The sequence below is a fragment of the Crotalus tigris genome, unplaced genomic scaffold, assembly GCF_016545835.1.
Source record: "Crotalus tigris isolate CLP2741 ecotype Arizona unplaced genomic scaffold, ASM1654583v1 scf7180000024282.1769268, whole genome shotgun sequence".
Taxonomy (NCBI): Eukaryota; Metazoa; Chordata; class Lepidosauria; order Squamata; family Viperidae; genus Crotalus; species Crotalus tigris.
In genome coordinates this window covers 1071671-1094815 of record NW_024100454.1, presented here as the reverse complement: position 1 = coordinate 1094815, position 23145 = coordinate 1071671, and the positions used below count along the sequence as shown (strand labels likewise).

At 40.6% G+C, this 23145-nt stretch overlaps 1 protein-coding gene across 3 annotated transcripts in view; it reads left to right on the top strand.

The window, feature by feature from the left end:
- The first annotated feature begins 1536 nt into the window (after nt 1–1536).
- HEG1 (heart development protein with EGF like domains 1) overlaps nt 1537–23145 on the top strand; it is an 82619-nt gene continuing 61010 nt past the window's right edge. For all 3 annotated transcript variants that reach the window (XM_039323760.1, XM_039323761.1, XM_039323759.1), the window contains exon 1: nt 1537–3139. In XM_039323760.1, the coding sequence (XP_039179694.1) occupies nt 2749–3139 (391 nt within the window). In that variant the 5' untranslated portion in view covers nt 1537–2748. The remainder of the gene's footprint in view (nt 3140–23145) is intronic.

The window sequence follows — 23145 nt, the reverse complement described above, 5'->3', positions numbered from 1 at the left end:
TTAAATTTATGCAGAAATTAAACTGCATAAGGAATCACAAATAATTATTACACTGCAAATGTTGATGGTCTATTCAGATGTAATGAATGAATAATCTCTTCAAAGTTGGAAAAATAAGAAAATGCATGATAATTTCTGTAACAGTTAGGAGAGTAAAAGTGGGGAAAATAAAGATTATGGGGAAAAATATCCCAGCCTCCTAACTATGCACAAACTAATAATATTTTCAGTAGTAAATATTACAGTGGAATATTTTGAGGATAATACAGTGATACTTTATCTTATCCTAAAAGCTGCAAATGACACTTATTTATCCCTGTGTTTTTTCCTTTGCCAGTAATTATCTTTATTTCTATATCAAATTGCTGGTGCAATGAGTTTAAGTTCATGATTCAGCAGCACATCAATGCTTCTAGCTAAGAATTCACATTGCAAGGATGGAAGAAGGATGTGATAAGTGGGAAGTGAATGGAAGGTCTTGACCATCTTCTGCAACATAATTTTAATTTTGAGAAAATATATACTAATGCAGATTGGTTTTATCTTAACATGGCGTAATCACTTTCTGACCTAGAGGTGTCATTGTACATTCTCACCGAATAGTCCTAGTACAGAATCATTGGCAACTTCCCTTCAAGCATCTTGCAAGATGTGGGTGTTGTTCATCTCACGAGATTTCAGATTTATTCTCATTCTACTTTTGTTATGTTGAATATCATTTTAGGGATCATGGATGCATGAATGCTTGCAGGTATTTTTTCTTACTGACCACTTGGAGGAAACTTCAGGGTACTCATAAAATTAAAAATGAAGCCAGTGCTACATCTCTGGCTCTCTTGGCAACACTTCTGCCTTTGAACCAAGCTGATATCTAGGCTTCTAATGGTTACCACTTTTTATTAAAGGGGGAAAAATAAGATACTGGAAAGTTGAAATAAACACATCAGTAGGAAGTAGGAGTGACCTGTGACCACTATTGTAGACAGATATATACTGTAATTATATTATCATTACATGACCATGTTCTAAACAGTACGGACTCATAGGGTAATATTGTAATTGCAATTCATAAATGCTTTCTATTTCCTCGCTGGCTTTTATTTTGGTTCCGTGACATTTGAAAACAAAATAGGATCTTTACAGAATATTAATGCCAACATTTTTTTTCATATTTAACTGGCTTGTTCCAATTCACAGGTTCACTTTCCAAATCACTGATTTTCATTCATTTTCACCATTAATTGATCACTGAATTTCTGCTAAAATGGTTATCTTGCAGTTTCCATGTTTTAAATTCTTTTCTGCATTAATTTGTCCATAATAAATATATCCACTATTCTTTTTATCCCTTTCTTCCCTAACCCCTGCCATAAATGTCGCACACACCCCTTTTCCCTGTCTTTTCTCTTTACCTAAACCTAGTCATAATTTTGTAAATGTTAGGCAGAAACAATTAAACCAACCAAAAAAGTATAGTTTAGATGAGAGAAAGCAGACGATAAATAATTGTTCAGAGAAATAAATATGATTTATTATTCCTAGAATAAAGAGTGTAGATTTGATGATGATCAGACCAATATTTTAAAACTTGTCCAGCTCCATGTATAACTTGCTTTTATGCAAGTGCTGCAGTTTGTAAATGCATTCATTTTTTTGTTTCTGGGATTTTGAATATAATCGTAGACATCCGTGAAAAATTTTTTTTGTTCAGCCAGAAATGCTTTGAGGTTTTTGTTACAGGACAGTCAGTTACCTCAATAAAAACCAACAAAATGCCTTTTTTTTCATATCACTTATGATAGTACTTTCACCATTCCTTGAAAATAAAATTGTATGAAACATACTTTTGAATTACAGAGGCAGGAAATGAAAAAATATGCATTGATATGATTGAAAAAATTCAGAGATGTGTGTAGGCATGCAAGTGTGTCTGGAAGTCCACATCAGGACATCCAAATTGCTGACAGCTCCACTTTTCACATTTGGAGTCAAATTCTCTGCTCTGATTTAAGAATCCCCACAGCCCACAAGTCAGAATCAGGCTGCCTTAGTCTACCTATGGGAGAAAAGGAAACGCCAAAAAATCATTGTTGGGCATTAGTTCATCAGACTGAAGCAAAGGACCATCGGATTTCTAGTCCTCAAGGGTTCTTCACGCTGAGAGTAGCGACGTGCGAATGCGTGCATACACATACAGGGATACAGACACCTTTCCGGTTATCTGAGTCGGCCAGCAAACTTCACATCTGACCTCTTCTCTCCAGGCCTTTCAAACCGGCGTGTCACGGTCTCCCTCGTGCTTCGGGTCTCGACTCGCGCCTTCGGGCTCCTCATGCGCGCCTTTCTTGCCCCCTTCTCTACCGGGGCCCGACGGCCCATTCCCAGCCCCTCCCTAGATAGGACCGGGCCCCGACTGGGGAATGCCCCGAGGAGCAGCCTGCAGGGGCGGAGGAGAGTAGGACGGCTGCTGAGGGGAAGAGAGCAGCAGCCTCGGCGGGGTGTGATGTCAGCAGCCGCGAGGAGGAGCCTGCCCTTGCGGGCTCTTTTACTTTTAGGCTCCGCGCCACCGCAAGCGGCCACTGCCGGAGCCGCGTCCGCCCGGCTCCACCATGCCATCCCGGGGGCCGGTCGCCTCCACCGCCGCTTCGCTACTGGCCCGGGGAACTTTGGGCGCTCCCGCGGCTCTGCTTCTCTGAGGCGCGCGCTCTCTTCCCGCCTGCCGGGCATGGCGCTGCCTGCAACTGCTTCATGATGATGATGGTGGTGATGATGATGATGTTTGTGGTGATGGTTATTATTACTGCTCTGCATCAACGCCGGGCATGTGAAAGCCCAAGCGTCATGCCAACAACGCGCCTGTTTCTGCTTCGTCCCTTCAGCCTCCTGCTGCTGCTGCTGGGGCCGCATTTCTTTGTGGGATCTTTCTCCCTCGGCTCTGCCTCCTCTCCCTCGCCCACCGAGCGTTCCTCCGTCGCGACGGCGGGGCCTCGGGCAGTGGTGTCGATCCGGGGGGGATCCACTTTTCTTGCGGCTTCCTCCTCGCTGCTTCCTAGGGAGAAAGGAAGCCCGCAGCCTTCCGCCGCGTCTGTCAGCGTTTGGGATCGGACGACGGATCGAGGCGGCGGCAGCGACAGCCCGGGTGAGTGAAAGGGTAGGAAGGGGGAAAGGGCGGGGAGGAGGGAAACTCTGTGTTTGCGTGTGTGTGTGTGTGTGTGTGTGTGTGTGTGTGTGTGTGTGTGTGGGAAGAGAGAGAGTGCACAGACAACGGCAGCTACCCGAGAACGCTCTGCTTCATCCTTCCATCCGTCTACCGATGCAGTACATTTTATCCCATTTTGGACTGGGGATTCCTTGCAGGTTGTCAAAAGAAACGGCTATAGAGCTCTCCTTTTCTTACCCTGCTGCCTTCATCACCAGTCTCCCCACAATATAAACTCTCTCTCTCTCTCTCTCCCTCCCTCCCTCCCCTCTCTTTCTCCTTTTCCCCCTCTTTCTCTCCCCCTCTCCTTTTCTCTGCCCCCCAACCCTCAAGTCCGTTCCAGTAAGGCTTGTGCTTAGAAGAAAGTTGACAATATTAAGCACATTTCCACTGATAGATATACTACACACACAGTATGTATATCTATATAGTTCATCACACACACAATTTGAAATATTAAGCCCCTCTCCCTCTCCAGTAGGTCTTAGGAAGGAAGCCGATGTAAAGGGGATTTTCCCCTGAGAGATTACTGGGAAGATGTCATTTTCTTAGCATCAATTGTCTGCTGAAAAGTATTAAGAGAGGAGCAGCGGGTGTGGGGGGGGGGCGCGCGACTAACTCTAGATTAATGGCATTATGCACTTGGCAAGATGGTTTGAAGGGATTTGTTTACAGGACCTGAAGAGTCAGCAGTCCACCCGCAGGTTCCCAGGAAGGGATGTGCACTAGAAACTGAACTGATTTTAGTTTACAGATACAAAGGGACTTTTGGAGGAGTAGGATAGCTTTGGCTAATTAGGAGCAAGTGATCAAAACAAGCCGGCTTCTTCATGTTGCTGTTACATCAAACCAATCATTTTGTTTCCAGTAAAATAGTCACTTTCCATATGGCTTAAAGAGGCAAAGCGGTGTTTTATTTTAAGCATTTCTAAATGTATTCTTGATGGATGGTTGGATAATATTCAGTGTCTGAACACTCTTGGAGAGAAAATGCCCAACTCTGTTACTAATGTGAGATCTAAAGAACTAAATTTACTCATACAGCAACTTACTCAAATTTACTTATACCCTTCACTTGGAGAAAATGCCATAAGTTACCTGGTAAAACTTTGCTTCTGAGTAAATCTACCTAAAATTTTGTAGGAATTGTTTTTTCCATCACTGAATTAGGCTACCATTCTCTCTCCCTCTTTCTTTTTTGCATGGTGATCAGTGCCTCTGCAGTTAAGTGAATGGATGCTTGCGATGGAATGAAAACAATTTTGTTACATATTTTGCATTCCAAAATGGTAATTTATAAACGGTTGGAACAGCTTTATTCATTATTATTCCAATTGTTATATCTTTAAAATAACCAAAGTATTCTCAACCAAAATGCTTTTTTAAGCATTTTGTGACATACAAATATACAGAACTATGGCAAGAAAACAAAAAGTTTTCTTCCCAGATTCTTGCTTCATGCTTAGACAGAGCCAAATCAGAGGATGGATCATAAAAAAACAAAAATTAAGTTCAAATGCCCATTTTGGCATGGCAAGCTAACATCTACCCATCACTGAATACTTGGGTTTGCCATTTGAATCTCTGGATTTCCACTACAGTCCTATATTGGCTGAACTCAGATAATATTCCGTTGAATTACACTGGGTGAACTGTATCTGGTAGGCATCAATAGATTTAACTCAGGGAGTAAATCCAGTCACTTAAATGGGACTTACTTCTGACTGATTCTTGGGTTCGAAGCTAAAATCAGCAGACAAGTATGCACTGGAAGAAGGCTATGAAATCAATTCATTTTTATTTTCTTTAATTTGCCAAGATTATGGCTCTGAAAGAATGATTTCTCTGTATGTAGTAAATGATTTCTCATTCAGTGCCAAAATTACCTAAACGGAGAAAGAGCAGAGGGCTAGCTTGTGATTTGGCTAGAAAAGGACATGTCTCTGTGTTGCAGGATGGGACCCATAGATAGAATTAAGGACCCTTAATTTGAATTTTGCTCTGATTTGTATACCATCAATTTGAATAACAGTGACTTTAAAAAAAAAATTTACAAGCATTCTCCACTCACAGCCCTCCCCTCTTCTACTCTCCTTTAGGTATTGGCAGTGCTTTTTTTCTTAAAAAAAAAAAAAAAAGGTGCCCGAACTCACACAGGTCATACAACCCGCCTTGCCTACCCTACAAGGTTCCATCCCAAAAAGGTGCCGGAACTCCATTTTGTGCGTTCTATGAGAAAAAAAGCCCTGGGTATTGGAATATAGAAAGTGGCAATGATCTCTAGAGGAGGACTAGAGGTCTTCTGAGTGGAACAATATTAATTTGGAGCTAGTGTAGGACTCCTTATGAAAAATTAGTCTGTAGCTTTGCATTAAATTAATGAAAAAGATCATCCAGGTCTTTAAGATTGATGACCTTTTTTAAAAAAAAATCTTGCTTTGAAAAAGTCATATCAGAATGGGACAACGATGGGACAAGCCTTTGCAGTGTAATTCATCTGGTCCTGGAGTCTTAAGTTCTTTTAAAATGACTCTGTTCTCTTATTTTTCCTTGTCTCTCCTAAGGTGCAGTTCCCTCTTTTCATAGTGATATAATAAGCAGTTAGTGCTCCATTACACAATTAACTTCTTAAATTAAGAAGTTCTTTTCTCATTATAATCTACCATCAACTCACCATCAACCATCGTTTATTATTTTTACCCCACCATAGGCCTACATGTTCTTTGGTTTTCTTTTTTTTTTATTCCCAGTATACCCAAATAAATGGGTTTTTCTTTTGTTATTTTTATTACATCTTCAAGCCACAGCATTAGCCTTTCTGTCTCAGTCCCCCCTCAGTCATAACCTTGTATTTTTCTTTGATTTTGTTTCCCCCATTTTATTTCCTATATAGTACCTGCTTGGTATTTTTCTTCTTCAGCTTGTTAGAAAGCCCTTTGTGTGTCCATGTTTTCCTTTTAAACTTCATCTTTCCTTATTGTAAGAATTGTTTGCAATTATGCAATATCTCAAAGAATTTCTGAATCCTCGGGGATAGTTTCCTTCTAAGGATTTGAAGCTACTGAATCCAATCTACTTTCCCTTAGAATTCATCAAAATCTTCTTGAAGTCCATACGCAGATCTGTCTTTTCTCAGTTCCTCCTACAATGGATATCACACAATCAATAACATCAACACTATCCACCAAGGTTTCAGTCACCTTCAATTAATTCCATCTCTTGGTTAGGATTGAGGCCAGGATAGCATATCCCTTGTTCTTTCTTCTGCCTGCTGACAAATGGAGTTCATCACCAAGAGAATAGAATAGAAAACTTTTGACAGATGTCAGCAAAATGGGTTTCTCTCATTATTACTGTTGCATGCCTCTTTCAAAGATTAGTTATTTAGCACATAAAGTCTTATCTGCATCTTCTGCCTGCCAAGTGTCTGCCATAAACTCCCATGGTATCACTTACCCAAATTCTTTCAACAGGATTTCCATGCCTGATTCCTGAATTCCTGACTATTTTTTAATACCCTATAACTCTCCTCCTTTCTGTTGAGTCTGTTCCTTCTGAATAAGGTGTAACCTTCCAGTGCTAAGTATCATCCCTCCATTGGGATGGTCATATAACGTTAGTTTTTAATGAAAACAAGGGTCAAAATTAGAAAGCTACTGTATTGTAACCTTTTTTTTTTCAAATTTGTCATGTGGCATATAATGCTGAAAATACAATTCTGAGTAAAATGAGAAACAACTTACTGCCGCAATATTGAAAGGCTCATATAATAGCGTTTGAATGTAAACACTTGAATTCCATAAAGAAATAATAGTAAAGCTACAATTGAGCTGAAAATCAGGAGAATTAAATTCCTCATCATCATATGAAACATGTAGCTTAGATATAGAAATTTTGGGAGTTAGATCATTCCATAAAAAACCTTAATAATTTATCAATATGCTTAAAATATCTTCAAGTATTAATATAGGAATCCATTTCAATAGAAATATCTCATCTATACTAATATTCGTATTTTATCTTTTCATATAAGAAAATCAGTATTTTTTTTATGTCAATGGGACAAGCAATTTGAAATATTAACATCCACAAATGAAGGTCTACTTAAATGCATTCAAACTTTTCATTTTTGAAAATTTCCCTAAGCATATTATGGTCCACAGAAAGTATATGAGATTATTATTAATTAAATAACCTGGAAATCTATTAAAGTATTATACTATATCAATAAATGGCAATTTACTGATCTAACTTCATATGTCAGCACATAAAAACAATTTTTTTTTATGTTTCTAAGGCTATTTCTTAAGCACATCTAGTAGATATGTCCCACTGAACATTAAAGGAATTATTCCTTTGTGCCCTAACATATCACAGATTGCATACATCAAGTACACAAACAGCTTTTAACTATGTCTAAGATCCACAGACCCCTTCTGTGTGATGAACAGGATAGAATTGAATGTTAGCTGCAACTGTCTTGACTCTTGGGAATATTTGGAGCTTATTGGAATACTTGTCTGTGAGTCAATCAATGTCAGTCTTTTGGTAGGTGACCATTATAAATACTTTACAAATTAACAGACTGAATTGACCAAAAAGGTATAAGTTATAAAATTTATAATGATAAAGTAAGCCATGATTGAATGAAAAATCAAATTCTCCCAAATTTACAATTCTATAAATGGCTTTCCCACACTGTTTGTATTTATAGGTATAGTTATAGGTATGGTTGAAAGGAAGTGTGGTCCAACATAACTCATTATTTAAGACATGATGATGGACCAAATGCTCTTGCCCTTTACATGCCAAAATATAATGAATTAAATAAAACAGAACAAAACATCATTCTATTGACCAGCAAGGATTCTGTAGATTCAGTTTATCTCAGATTTTAGCAGAGTCCTCCAGCTTCCGTACTTTGAGATTCAGAAATGAATGAATGGATTTAATAAATATGTTAGCATTGTCTTCTGTTGCTGTTTCAATAAGAATGAAAATTACAGACTATCTGTAATATTCTTCCAAGATATTTTTAAGCCATGGTACGAGTAATCATTTTGGTTTTGCTAGCTGAAACATCTTCATACAATATTATGCATATGTAATCACTATCAGGTGATGAGCCTTTTTGTGCAAAAACTCTGCAAGAAAACATTTATCTTCTTCCTTCAATGGGAAAAAATCACATTGGTATATGAATCTGAGGTTTACAGCTTAGGTGTCTATGGAGATTCTCAGTCATCCAGGTCAAGGTCGTCCCAAAGGTGTTTTTTCAAGGGGTAACTGGACTTTCTTTGTTTTTCTTTGAAGACGTTTCACTTCTCATACAAGAAGCTTCTTCAGCTCTGAGAGGTTAGGACTGTGGTGGCGAACCTATGGCACGCATGCCACAGGTGGCACGCAGAGCCCTCTCTGTGGGCACCCACACTGCCGCCCCAGTCCTAGGCCTTCAGCTGGGTTTTATAAAATCTTTTCGCTTTAGGCCTCTGCCGCTGTGTGCAAAAAAAAGGTTCAATCAATCAATCAATTTCAACTTCTCGCTGGAAAAAAAAAGATCTCGCAAAGTTGGAATTGATTGATTGAACTTTTTAGTCCCACCCAGTCTGCTGTTATCACCGCAGCCACACCCACCCGGTACCCAATGATACATAAGTGGGTTTTGGGTTGCAGTTTGGGCACTCGGTCTCTAAAAGATTCTCCATCACTGGGTTAGGGTGTTGTGAACCTGACTACAGGTAATCCTCAACTAATGATCACAATTCAGCCCAACATTTCTGTTGTTAAGAGAGGCATTTGTTAAATGAATTTTGTCCCATTTTACAATTTCTTGCCATAGTTCTTAAGTTAATCACTTCAGTTGTTAAGTTAGTAACAACACAGTTGTTAAGTGAATCTGGCTTCCCCCTTGACTTTGCTTGTCAGAAGGTCACAAAAAGTGATCACTTGACCCTGAGACACTGCAACATGGCAGTTGCCAAGTGGCCAAATTTTGATCACGTGATCATGGGGATGCTGCAGCGGCCGTTAAGTTACTTTTTTCAGTACCGCTGTAACTTTGAACAGTCACTAAACAAACTGTTGTAAGTCGAGGACTACCTGTATTATAGTTTGTTCAGCAAATAAAGGATAAAATGTTATGCGAGGCTAGCAGAATCCCTGGTTAGAGTGTGAAATTGTACTCTTTGTCCATCAAAAACACTAGGATTGAATTGAGAATACCAAGAGGATGAATTGGTACTCTTCATCTGCCCAATTACCATTGCTCACTCCACCACTCCCATACATCAGGAAGAAAAAGTCATTGCCACCAAGTACCTCTTCACTCATCTTTACCAAATCCTAATATTATATAGAGGAAGAGGGAAGGACTTGAGGGGAGAGATTGCTTACAATATCTGTTTTCTTACCTGATGTGTCTCTGTGTTCCACATGAGAGTGACACAGCAGAAGGAAGAGGAGCCAAGGTCAGGAGTGGCCTTCTGGATGGGGAACAGCTGACCCCACCCATACGACCACCAATTTATGCTTGCCTAGAAAAATTGCAGTCTTGTGGTGAGCCAAAGCTCACTCACTCTTCTTTTTAAGGATTAGTCCAGTGGTTCTTAAGCTGTTTGACCCAATTACCCCTTTCAGCAGTCTCGATTAATGTCATTACCACCGCAAAAAAAAAATCAGACTCTGTTGTTTTACAGAAATGTCTCATCAGTGACAGTCCCAAACTGGATCCCTGAGTCACAAACAAGTAATTATGAATTGTTTCATTTCTCCAGGATGTGCCCAATTTCCCAATTTACTCTTTGGGGATAATTACCTCCAGTTTAAGAACCACCGGACTAGTCTCTATCACAGCAATGACCTCAAAAGCTCAACAAATTGTGTTTAATTTTTTTATGGAGTAATGTTGCATTAGCAGAATAAGAAATTAAGAATCTGGTTTCTGATTCCCACCAGGGTAGTGATGTTTCATCGAAGTATGTTGGGTAATTTACTAGAAAGTTCACTATTATTTTTTAGTAAAAATTTGTGGTTTCTTTTGGGGTTTGTACAATCTTCATTTGTATTGAATCTTACCATCCAGAATGATGACAACACTTTTCATAAGCTCTATCCTTCCTTCCTTTGGAGAATTTTACCTTGGATGTTTTTGTGATAAGATGTGATTTATTTATTATTTATATACCGTATACCTCTTCTTGAAGAAAGATTATGAGCATAAAATGTAGCAGAGTTTTCTAGCCATAACTTTCTAATCAGAACAGAGCAAAAGTTAGAGAATGCTGGAGTTGTGATCCATGTAAAATCGGTTTGTTTACAACTATGGGTTGTGAATGGAGCAGATCCTCAAGCAAAGGTCTGTGAATAGACTGTGTGAAAATGCATACAAAATGACACTGGTATGTATTATTGCAACAATGCCATATCACTGTGTCCTCTTATTTGACACAACTCCTAGCTAGAATGTCTTGTTGGAGTATCTAATTTAGCCGTTCAGGCTGAAATTAGAATTGGAGTCCCTTAACAAGGAGAAAAACTTTCCCACCCAAAAGGGAAATGGGAGGCTGTAGTCCTGAGGCAGTCAGCCCAAGAAATAATATAATCTTAGAAGAATGCATCTCCCTGGAGGAAGGACTTAAGCTGTAGCATTCCACTTCAACATTAAAATAGCTGTTGCTTGATTGGCTGCCATCTGTCTTCAGATCCAGGCTTCTGAAATGTCATGGGGGCTTGCTTGCTCAGTATTGAAACAGAAGACTAAGCCTTGTTATAAATGAAGTCCAAGATTTATCAGGTGAGGGTGTAGAAATCTTTCGTGTCCTGCAGTTTATAATTGGAATTTGTTTCATACAGAAGGTATGATTTTAAGGTAGACTCCTACATGCCTCGAACAAAATCCATTTCAACCACATAAGCCTAGCTCTGATTTTTCTGGGGCCCCTTGGCTAAGGAGAAGGACAGATCTAAGTCCTTTTGGCTACCTGAATCAGATGAGTTTTTGATCTTCACTTTGATCGCTGGTTAAAAAGCTGCCCATTATATTGCTCCAAAAGCAGCAAGCAGAAGTGACAGTGCTTGAAGCAACGGTTCAAGCAAGCAGAAGTAACAGTGAAATCCTTCACCTCAGTGTCATAATTCACCCTCTGTGAGTTATTTTGCCATTGGGGCAGAAAATCCCAGAAACGCCTTTTCTGCACAAGAGTCATTATGCACGGATGTTTTAATTTGATGCTTTTATTACCGGGCTTGATTTTATAGCATTTTTTTGTGTTTGTGTGTAGTGGTTGTGAAGTGATTTACCACACTTGAGCAAAGCCATGGTTGTTAAGTAAATGCTGTGGTTCAAACCCATTATTCTAAGTGTGTGTTTTTTGCTGGAAACTGGCAAAAAATGCCAGAAATTGAGAAAAAAGTTGTAGATTCTGGCCTGTGAATGAGAGATGATATAATTGGTAAATAAGGTGAACTAATTGCCAATACCTGAAATATGGTCACATGACCATGGGGGGGGACCACAACATTTTAAGATGATCATAAAGCACCCATTCTGGGCTTGTTGTACTATTGAGCAGTCTTTAAGCAACTGGTCGTAAGGACCGCCTGTATGAGCCAACAAACCATTGATGATTCTTAGAGACAACATGCTGTAGCGTAGATAGTTATTTTCCATGATCTGGTCTTTCAAGTCTTCCAACGGTGTACTTATCACCACAGTAACTAAGTCCATGCACATTGCTGCTGGTCGTCCTCTTCTCTTTCTTCCACCTTTCCCAGAATTAGAGGCTTCTCTAAAGTCTAGGTCTTTGTGTATTGTGCCCAAAGTAGTATAATTGGAGCCTGGTCATTTGTGCCTTGAATTAAAACTCTAGATTTATTTATTTTTTCAATTAGGGAGTCTCCAATTTTAAGTACGAGCTTTTGCTGTAGGTAGATGCACACTCTTAATACCAAATGGTAAAGCTAGCATCAGGGCTGAAATCAAGCCCCAATTGGTCAAACACAAAAAAGCAAGCAATGGGCAATGCTTCCAAAGAGGTATGCACACACAGACCAACAGATCGGGTTGATCATGTCAAAGAATGCTGCAGCATCATTTCTTATTTTATTATTTTTTTTCAAGAACAGAGCAGTTACTCCCCTGCAAGTGTGCCTGGCATTGGGGAAGCTGAATTAAATTGCAATTTGTGTTTGTTATAAAGATGACATTATTTTATTTATTTACTTGGGTTTCCATGCAGCTAATTCCTGATGGCTCTAAACAGCTTACAGAATGCCAAACAAAGGGTTTAAAATAAAATACCATCGTATCATGAGAGCTCTATCCCTGGGTAGACTAAACTTACACATCCCAAAAAGACTCACTGAGGAGTGAGGGGGATGGCGGGAAAACCAAAATACCTGGGGATTTCTATAGATAGGTGTCCAGCCTGACCCTTCAGAAGCTCTGTTGGAATACATCAGGAGTCTTCAAACTTGGCCCTTTTATGACTTATGGACTTCAACTCCCAGAATTCCTCAGTCAGGCATGCTGGCTGAGGAATTCTAGGAGTTGAAGTCTACAAGTCACAAAAGGGCCAAGTTTGAAGACCCCTGGAATACCTATCAGAATTTTTGGCCACTGTGGGCATTGTGAGTAGTACTGTTCACCATGTTGGCTGAAAGTTGTACTCTGAATGCAGATGAAATAAAATTAAAATAACAGCTAGGTAGACAAAAACCAGTCAAGTCTGGAATAGTGAAGAGAAGAGTTATCTGAGGATTTTCCTACTGAAATGATGCCCATAGTTATCCAAAGGGGATTCCCAGAAGTCCAAGGTCTAAAATTATATAATTGTCTATTTAGAGATAGAACTGAATTTCAAAACAAGAGCTAGACTCATACACCACACTGAACCATAGTCAGTTTGATTCTAGCTTAGCAGGATGTATAAATCCAACCGTTAGAGTTTGTAAATTATCATGGAAGGCCCAGCAGTGTATGGGAATTTAGCTAGTTGTGGTTTATTCAATTAATTAAAATTATTAAAATTAAGAAAAGATTAGAGCCACATCTGAATTCAGTAACTGAAATGATATGATCAAATAAAGACTTTTAGCTTAGAGTTTCCTGAGGAAATGCACACATTTCTCAGGGCAAAGAGGGTTGACAGACCTTAACGCTGGGATTACAAACATAACAGAGAAGTGAACAGAACAGAACAACAGAATAGAATAGAATAGAATAGAATAGAATAGAATTTTTTATTGGCCAAGTGTGATTGGACACACAAGGAATTTGTCTCCAGTGCATAAGCTCTCATTGTGCATATAAGCAACAAGTGATAAATCATGATCATAATCATAAAATACAATAATCATAAATAATATGATACAACACTCAGTGATAGTCATAGGATACCAAATAAGCAATCAATATAAATCATAAGATACAAACAACAAAGTTATAGTTATACGAAGCTGAGGAAATAGATAATAGGAAAGATGAGAAGGATAACAGTAATACAGCCTTATTAGGTGGTTTGACATCCCAGGGCATAAGACAATGTTGTGGGAATTAGTTGTTTAACAGAGTAATGGCACTGGGGAAAAAACTGTTTTTGTGTCTAGTTGTTTTGGCATGCAATGCCCTATAGCAGGGGTATCAAACTTGCCATGTCATGTGATGTGTCATGACATATTGTGACTTTTTTCCCATTGATGGAGCTGGGGTGGGCGCAGTTTCGGCATGACGCATCCAGCCTGCGGGCTGGCAGTTTGACACCTCTGCCCTATAGTGTCGATACAAGTTGAAATCTTTATGGATTTACAGAGCAATTAGACCTTATGAAAGACTTTAAAAATGATAGCCAGCACCTTGAGTTGCAGTAGGAAGCTGACTGATAACCAGTGCAGCTTGCACTGCATTATATTACATTCATATGAGTATAATGCAACACTCTTAACACTGACCACACTGTTGTACTCTGGACCAGCTGTTGTGATGATCTTTAAGGATAGCCCATGTAAAGCACATTAATGGTAATTTAACAGTGAAGAGACCAGGGCATATGTATTTGTTGAAGAGTCTCCCAGTCCAGGAAATAGCACAACTGGCACACTTCACATACCTGTGCACAGGTTCTCCTGCCCTCCTAAAGCAGGACTCCAAGAGGGACCCCAGATTAAGACTGTGTACCAATCTCAAATAGGAAAGTAGAACCTCACTGTGAGTTAATGATGCGCCATTTTGTGGTGGTTCTCCTTTCTCTGTGGACATTTTCAATCTGTTATAATGGAACCAGGTAGACCAAATAAGCAGAGCCATTTGGTCTTGTTAGGATAGAGACTGAGTCTCTTCTTGCCCATCCAGACCTGCATAGTTCCAGGCACTGGGCTATGATATTGACAGTGTTGGTTGGCCAGCCCATGGGCTGAGATGTATAAATGAACATCATTAGCAGGCTGATAATATATGTCTGATCATTGAAGTAGAGCAGACTAGGAAACCAAAATGATGTAGGTTAATACAGTACTATTTTTATTATAAAATTATAGTAACAAAATTTTACAAGTCTGAATATGCTTCCTTGCTCTCTAGAGAGAACTAGGGAGGGTCTTGTCTGAGTTGATTTGTTGGGTTATAATTCTTTTCTGGACTCAGGTTTCTTTTATTTGGCCATTGTCTTGGCAGCCACTTTTCTTCCTGTCCCTCAAGATCATTCCTTAACATACCCTTTAAAATATGTGACCCAAACTGATAGATGATGTCACTCTCTGGGTCATGTAATAGTTAAACAGAAGGGAAAGAGCATCAAATCTTGCAATACCTCTGAAGTAATGAGCTGAGATCATGATATCTCCCCACTTGTCAACATTGATCGAATCTGGCCATAAACAAAAGCCAACCACAAACCATCTCCAAGCCCCAATGCCAGCCCTAAGGAATATGATGGTTGATGGTGTTAAAAGCCACTGAGATATCTAGGAACACCAAGGTGGATGCACCACTCCTATCCAGGTTATGCCACAAATCATCAACAGACATGATCAATGATGTCTCCATACCTGGCCTGAAACCCGATTAAAATGGGTCCAGATAATCTGCTTTCTCCAGGTCCTCTAGAACTGAAGCCCAACTGTCTTCTTCATTATCTTCCCTAAGCCTCCTTCAATGCCAAAGGGATCACCACCTTACTCTAGGAAGCTGGCACCACTACATGGCCCAGCCACAGGTCACTGTGTCCAGGGCCACCAAGGATCTAATAACCTTCCTTCCCCGTGTCCCTCGTCATGTTTCCAGCTTGACCTCTCATCTTCCCCATCCTACTCTGATCTCTGCCTCTCCTCTACTCTCTCAGACCGAGATGTTCTTTCACCCCACTCATCCACCAATTACCCAAGAAATACATTTATCAGAAACAACATAGACATGCTGCCATACACACAGGACCTTACCCCCGGCCCGCACAGCAGCATTCCACCCTTGCCCTAGTCTGCACCTGTGCTCAGACACTTGCCAGCCCAAAGGTGAAAGTCAGGCTAATGTGGACAGCTTCATCACACACCCTGCCAACCCCAGCCCACTTCCCTCCCCCCCAACCTGCCCAGTAGAATGGGAACCAGATTATAAGGTGCCTTTTAAATTTCATCTTTTTTGTTCCAGGATTAAATGGCTAAATTCTGGTGCTTGGTGATACAATCTCTTCATTTATCCAGCGTGGGATGTGATATGGAGCTAAATTGGCAGATAACAAAGGGTCTTTTCATCCACTGATTTGAAAAGCAGCAACATGATCTCAGCTTGGGATAGTTGTGAAGAAAAATGGGAAATGTAAACTAGTAAAGCGGTGAATGATTAGAAGCCATACTTTTTTTTTCTTAATTGTACATTTTTTTCCAGTGGAATGTAGCAGCTGAAACGGATACTTTTTCATAGTTATTGACTTCCATTTACATCACATTTAGTTATGCATCAAAGCGGATGTTCATGATCTCTGAGATTTTTTTTTCAGTAATTAAATAAAAATCTTTATTTTAAGTCATAGATCAGCCTAGAGATAATTAACATTAATATTTATAATTTAGTAATGTGACTTCTGTAAAAGAAACCTAGAAATTAGCCACTCTTCACATCTGGGTGAGTAAGCAGAATAAGTCAGTTGACTGAGGGGAGTTATGTCACTGTTTTTCAGTCTTGACAACTTCCTGAGGTAGATCCCTTAACTGGGAATTCTGAGAGCCAAACTTCATACATCTCAACCCAACTCCCTTCACAGGGTTGTCGTTGTGGAGAAAATAGGAGGAGGAAGCTGTGTTAGTTATGGGTTATTTGTAAAAAATAACAAAGGCAGGATATAAATAAAAAATAAAATATGGAAGAGGTCATGGTGGGAAACACTAGTTTAGAAGACCCCACAGCACAATTGATTGAATCTGTGACCTTACTAGGTCTGTTTAAAGCTAAATTTAAAATTACATAGGTTAGTTGACTCCACACCAACCCGGTCAAAATTATTGTGGGAATAGATCCTGCACTTGATGATATCAACGAAGCATCAAATTATTTATTTCAGTAGCTATTGGTGGAAAGGATCAGGGGATATTGGGATTCAGTCTACCTTGTGGTTCTGTCTAACAAGTTTGATAAATGTACACATTACAAATAAACCAACAATCAATGGCAGCGCAAGGGTGATCCTGGTGATGTTGAGAAGGGGTGAGCAGCTTGTGGTTCCCAGAAGCTTCTGTGATTGCATTACTAAGTGTACTGTATTAGAGAGCCAGTTCGGTGTAGTGGTGAAGGAACCAGGCTAAAACAGTTCTATACTGCCTTAGGAATAAAACTAGCTGGGTGATCCTGACCCCAGTCGCTTTCTCTCAACCTCAGGAAGAAGACAGTGGCACACTAGTTCCAAAATCTTGGCTAGAAAATTGCAGGGATTTGCCCAGCCAGTTACCAGGAGTAAAAAAAAAAACAAAACAAAAAATTCCCAACACCTGACTGAGGCAAAAAACCCCAAAAACATAACTTTCCATTGCTTTGGAGAGAGCATATCAAACAACTACTGGATAGCAGCCCTGGCTTGAAATGCTGAAAACTGTATTCCCAATGCATCTGGACTATGCCTGGGTGGGGACAGCTGCCTTAGTTTTGTTTTTAAGCTTCTGTTCATTGTAATGGTAGATTTGCTTTGGGTTTTTTTTTTCCCGGACTGTCTTATTGATATATTATTAACTAGTCTGGATCTCACTTCATGGGAAAAAAAAAACAGTACCATAAAATAAATATACAAGCTTTTAAAATGAATATAAGAAGAAACAGAAGACAAGTGCAGATCCACAATCTTTGGAGGAAGTGGTTAGCTTCAAAGCAGACGAGGACCAATAATGACACACATGGGGGAAAGGTGGTGCTTGGCGGGAGGACAGACAGCACTTCTAGAAGGCCAAGGGTTTGGCTGCCCAGCACGTCAGATGGGCAGAGGGATTCCTGGCAGAACGAGGAATGTAGATTGTTGGAGGATAAGTCTTAGCAAAACACAACTCCAGTTTTACTCCTACAACTGCATTTGGAATGAAGCCAAAACAACTTGGGTTTTTTTCTTTGGGGGGCAGTAGGGATAAAAGCAGGAATTGGATATGTCTACTCTAATGAAAAGAAGGACTAGAGACATGATAGCAGCTTCGCAATATCTAAGGGGCTGCCACAACCTATTCTCCAAAGCACCTGAATCAATGGATAGAAACTAATCAAGAAGAGAAGCAAGCTAAAACTAAGGAGAAATTTCCTGACAGAACAATTAATCAGTGGAATGACTTGCCTCTAGAAATTGTGGGTGGTGGAGGTTTTTAAGAAGAATCTGAACAGCTATTTGTCCAGAATGGTATATGATTGAGCAGAGGGTTGGACTAGAACAGGGGTCCCCAACCCCCAGGTCGTTGCCTACTACCGGGCCACGGTGTATTCCTCAACCAGGCCACGTGACTGGCAAGTCGGTGTGCACAGCTCAACTTATACAAATTGAACTACGTGTGCACCCGTGTGCTGCTCGGGGGTCCAGTTCCCCTCTCCCCCCCCCAGGTCGTCAAGTGCAAAGGTTGAGGACCACTGGACTAGAAGAACTCCAACGGTTATTCTGTAAACCGCAGGGAAAATGTAGCCCTCTGCTATCTATTGCCTGCTGGCCCTGTCATGCTTCCATTCAGGATTGAAAAAGAACTTTTGGGGTTTTGATTAGCACAGGAAGAACCTGTCCTAAATGTGACTCTCTTTTCCCTTTACACTTGTGCCAGATGGCAGGAAGGTTCATGTCAAGGAGGAGAAGTGAACATAATCTAATGATAACTATCAAATGCATCTCCAGCTGAAGCAGCTGTATCCTTTGGAGATGGTGCACTGGAAAGATGGGGTGGGGAGTGGGTGGGGGCGGCATGTGATCTTCCTTAGAGGTGATATTTGACAGAGACCAGGCAAGTTTTCCAGCTGGGTTGTGAAATATGCCCATTGCTGACAATGCTTACTTGGAAGGAAAGTGCTAGTAAAAAAGGTGCCGGGAAACACTGCCTTCTAAATACCAGAAAAAGGAAGGTGAAAACATTAGTAGTTACATTGTGTAGATGGAATAATGTGCAATGCAAGGATAGGCCAAAAAAAGGTATGAAGCTGCTGAAGAGTGATAGGCAATCAGTGAGAATTGCACTCTGCAAGGACAGGGAAGCAGTCTTGAGCAATGCCTGAATACAGTGTGAGCAATTCTTACCTGAGTTTCTTAAGGAGGAGAACCAAAGGAAGACGATAGAAGAGGTAAAAATGTGACATTCTGTCTTGTCCTTTAGAATTAGATGGCTTTTCAAATACTTAATAAGAGGAATAAGGGCACCATTAGGGTTTAAAGTGCAGGACTGGGATCCAAAGAGTGTTTTTTGCTCTGCTTTTGATTGTGGCCAAACTTTAACAACCTCTGGATCTCAAACTGGGGAAATAAGATACTGGAAACAATACACAGATATATTGAAATTGTGCGGATTTTAAGAGAGCAAGTATAATGAGCGTGAATCCGATTTACTCCTTGCTCCTACCGTAATTATATTAAATTACAATTCCAGTTAGTCTCACTCAGCATAGCCAACAGTATCTGGAGTGCATTAAACTTGGGAAAACTGCATTACTTTAGATCTTCCTCCGTAGAAATCAGATCTTACTTGGGAGCAACCTCAAAGACTGGGTGACTTGCCATGTTGTATGACAAAGCCATTTCCTTCCCTTTCTTTTTCTGTTCTTCTGCCTCATGCTGCAGAACATGAGAGAAAGGATGAAGGAGAATTCTTCCAGGTTAATCAGTGTCCTATCCAAGATACTGCCCGTCCTGGAACAGCCTCCACTCTACCTGTAGGAAATTTACTAACTACTTCATGCGAATGTGCTTCAGCCCACCCCTCCACACCACCCATGTTTGATTGTGTGTAACAAGTTGAAACTACCAAGCCACCAAGTCACAATTTTCTTTTAAATTAAAAGTTCCACCAAAATCTGTGCAAATGTTTTGGTAGTTGTGTGCTTTCTGCAACCCCTCTCTCAAACTATTCTCGTTGGGTGCAATAGAAACTGAAGCAGGGGAGAGTGGGATGTTGAGTTCTAAGCAAAATGTGTTCTCTCGAATGAAGATAAATATACATGTCTCAGGATAACGTTGAAGGATCCAATCTGAGTCGGTCACCAGGATCAAAAGTTTATTCTTCCAAGTTTTTGGGCTGGACCCTGTCATCAGGGAACTTCTCTCAAGAGAGGGGAGGGAGAGGAGAGGAGAGGAGGGAAGAGAAGAGAAGAGAAGTTCCCTGATGATGGGTTCCAGCACAAGCCCAAAAGCTTGGAAGAATAAATGGTTCCGGTGACCGACTCAGATTGGATCCTGCGAAATATGTTCTTTTTAGGTTATAAAAAAATGGAAATCATTGTAAAGTCCCTATCAGCGTTGCCCTTGACCTCCAACCTCTGAAATAACCAAGTTCTCCAACTTACTCCCCAGTTGCATGACAAGAGAAAGAAAAGAATCCCAAATACAAACCAAATAAATTTGGCCCCTTGGCATGCCCGGGCGTTCCTGCAGCAGAGAGGTGTGCAGAATGCTTGCCCATTTCCTCCTTGCTAGGATGGCTCCTTTGACAAGCCATCATTCTCCTTGCAGGCCCTGCTGTGGCAGCCAAGGCTGAAGAGTCTGTTGTCAGAGTGAGACAAGAGTTCCTTCCAGTGGGAAAACAAATTGTCCACAAAGTCTCCAGTGGTCCACCGCTGGAGAAAGAGGATGAGTTCAGAGAAAGCTTTTGAACTGCTGCACAGGCTTCCTTGGACCTGCTTGGCAATCAACTTTGTTACCGCATTGTCACTTGAGCAGAGACGTTTATTTCCCCAGTGTTTGAAATGTGTTTGTACGCTTTCTAATCTATATTTCTTTTTCTTATTGTAACACTCTCTGGAAGGGATGAGGTAGAGAGTAAGTGAATCAATAATCCTGCCAAAATGGGCCCACTGAGAAAGGAATGCTTGGCAGAGTTGCTTTCAGATCCAAAGAAGGTTTGTCAGGAGCTCCCTCCACACATATATTGGGGTCAGAGGCTGGGATGGGAAAGACAATGGAAGTATTCTCGACAATGGTATGATTACTGAATAGGGACACTTCAGTTTGCTCACACTCAGCCAAGAATAGTAAGACACAGATCTTTGATCAAAAGGAAGAATCTCTCATCATGCCCAATGTGAGCACCGAAATACCCAATTTTGGAATAGCTTGGCATGCGATCTGGTTGATCCTGGAGCCCCTTGCAAGAGCTTGCTCCCTGTTATTGTTCAGATCTGTTCCTGTTTAATGACAGTTTTCCTGCCAATCACAGATTGTGAGAATGTAGACATTTCCTGAGCAGACTCTCAGGCTCAGCCTAGTATGATATGATTGGAATCTGGATGACAATGAAAATCTTCATCTGTGGAAAATCATCTAACAGCCTTTAGGCTCCCCTACATGCCTCCGAAAGGCATCCCCTCGTGGTGAAGGACATGTCAGACAGATGTGTACAGGTAGTCCTCGACTGACGACCGCAACTGAGCCCAGAATTCATGCTGCTAAGTGAGAAGTTTTGCTCCATTTTACGACTTTTCTTGCCACATTTCTTAAGTGAAACACTGCCGTTGTTAAGTTAGTCACATGGTGGTTAAGTGAATCTGGCTTCCCCATTGACTTTGTTTGTCAGAAGGTCACAAAAGGAGATCACGTGGTCCCGGGACTTTGGAACCATCACAAACAGGAACTAGTTGCCAAGTGTCTGAATTTTGATCACATGACTACGGGGATGCTGCAACAGTCATAAATGTGAAAAATGGTCCTAAGTCACTTTTTTCACTCCCATTGTAACTTCGAACAGTCACTAAATGAACTGTTGTAAGTCGAGGACTATTCCTTTATGGTTATCCCAATCGAGCAGGGTACAAACTAGCCTTGCAAGGTCACTGGGCATCAATGTTCTAGTCACTCAGGCCTGACGGTATTTCTCATTCCAGTCCACCTGTTGCCTGCATACCCAGGGAAGCATATTGATTTTTAACCTATCTGTACCCTCTCCCTGCACACACACACACACACGCACACATGCACACACGCATGCACACACATACAGTTATACTTTCAGCTAGTCTGTGTTACAGCCAGGATGTTTTTTTCCTTGCCTTTTTATTGTTCCAGTGACCTAGCAACTCTGCACCAGTGGAATCTGACTTCCTCTCCAAGCCGTCTGGCAGACTCCAACTAGGCTGCCATCAGGAGAGAGAGCAGGAATTGAAGCTGGGACAAAACAGGTTCTCTCCCTTTCAAGAGCCATTTCCACCCAGCCACACCCACATCAGCCCTGGATCTTTTTTTTTTCTTTTTTTTTTAAAGCCCAAATTACCAGTTCTCTTTTTTTTTTCCAGGAAGGAAAAGATTTACAGAAAACTTCCAAAAAGGGATAAATCAGTGGGTAAGACTTCAAACAAATGAGTCGAACTATATTTACCAACATGAGTATTTTTTTTTTCCATTTGTTTTCAGATAGCCTTCACCGCTAACTTTGGGCTGTGCAGATATGATATACTGTATAGTGGTGTTTCTCAACCTTGACAATTTTAAGGCATGTGGACTTCAACTCCCAGAATTCCACAGCCAGCATTGCTGGCTGTGGAATTCTGGGAGTTGAAGTCCACATGCCTTAAAATTGTCAAGGTTGAGAAACACTGCTGTATAGCAACTCCCACTCTCAGGGTTCTTGGGCAAACTGGAGAAATTTGAAGAGATCTGAGAATTCCTGATCAAGTTATCTTGAAAGATTAGTTTGAAAAATACTGCTCGTATCCCCCACTCAATATTCATCCCTTACTTCTTATCCACGTTTTAAAATTAACTCTGCAATGTCCAGATAGTTGTTTAAATGTGATTTTTTTTATATATAACAAAGCAAGAAAATTTGAACTCATGTTTCTTCTCCCCATAGGAAGAGCAGATTCGTGGGGAAGATTTCAGTTGGGAGCACGAGGAAGGGCAAAATTAAGCCCTTTCCCCAGATTGCAGGAAGGATTTGACTCTTTTTCACTCCTTAAATATTTATAAAGAGCCATATAAAAGTTAAAGGCAAAAACTAATTTCATGACTGGGTTGGATGATTGGGAGATTGGTGTGGAACAAAGAAAGAGTACGTACTGATTCAGGTGAGAGCATAACACTTCTCTATCCTCTTAAAGTCAGTGGTGGGATTAAACCGGTTCGCACCACTTTGGCAGAACCGGTAGCTAATTTTTTGTTGCCCAGGCCCAGAATGGACTTCCAGAAGTGGCATCCACACAGAGAACCGGTTGTTCACATATTTGAATCCCACCACTGCTTAAAACCCAAGGAAAACTACAAAGAAACAATGAAAGATGGACTACCATAGCAGTTTTTAATCTA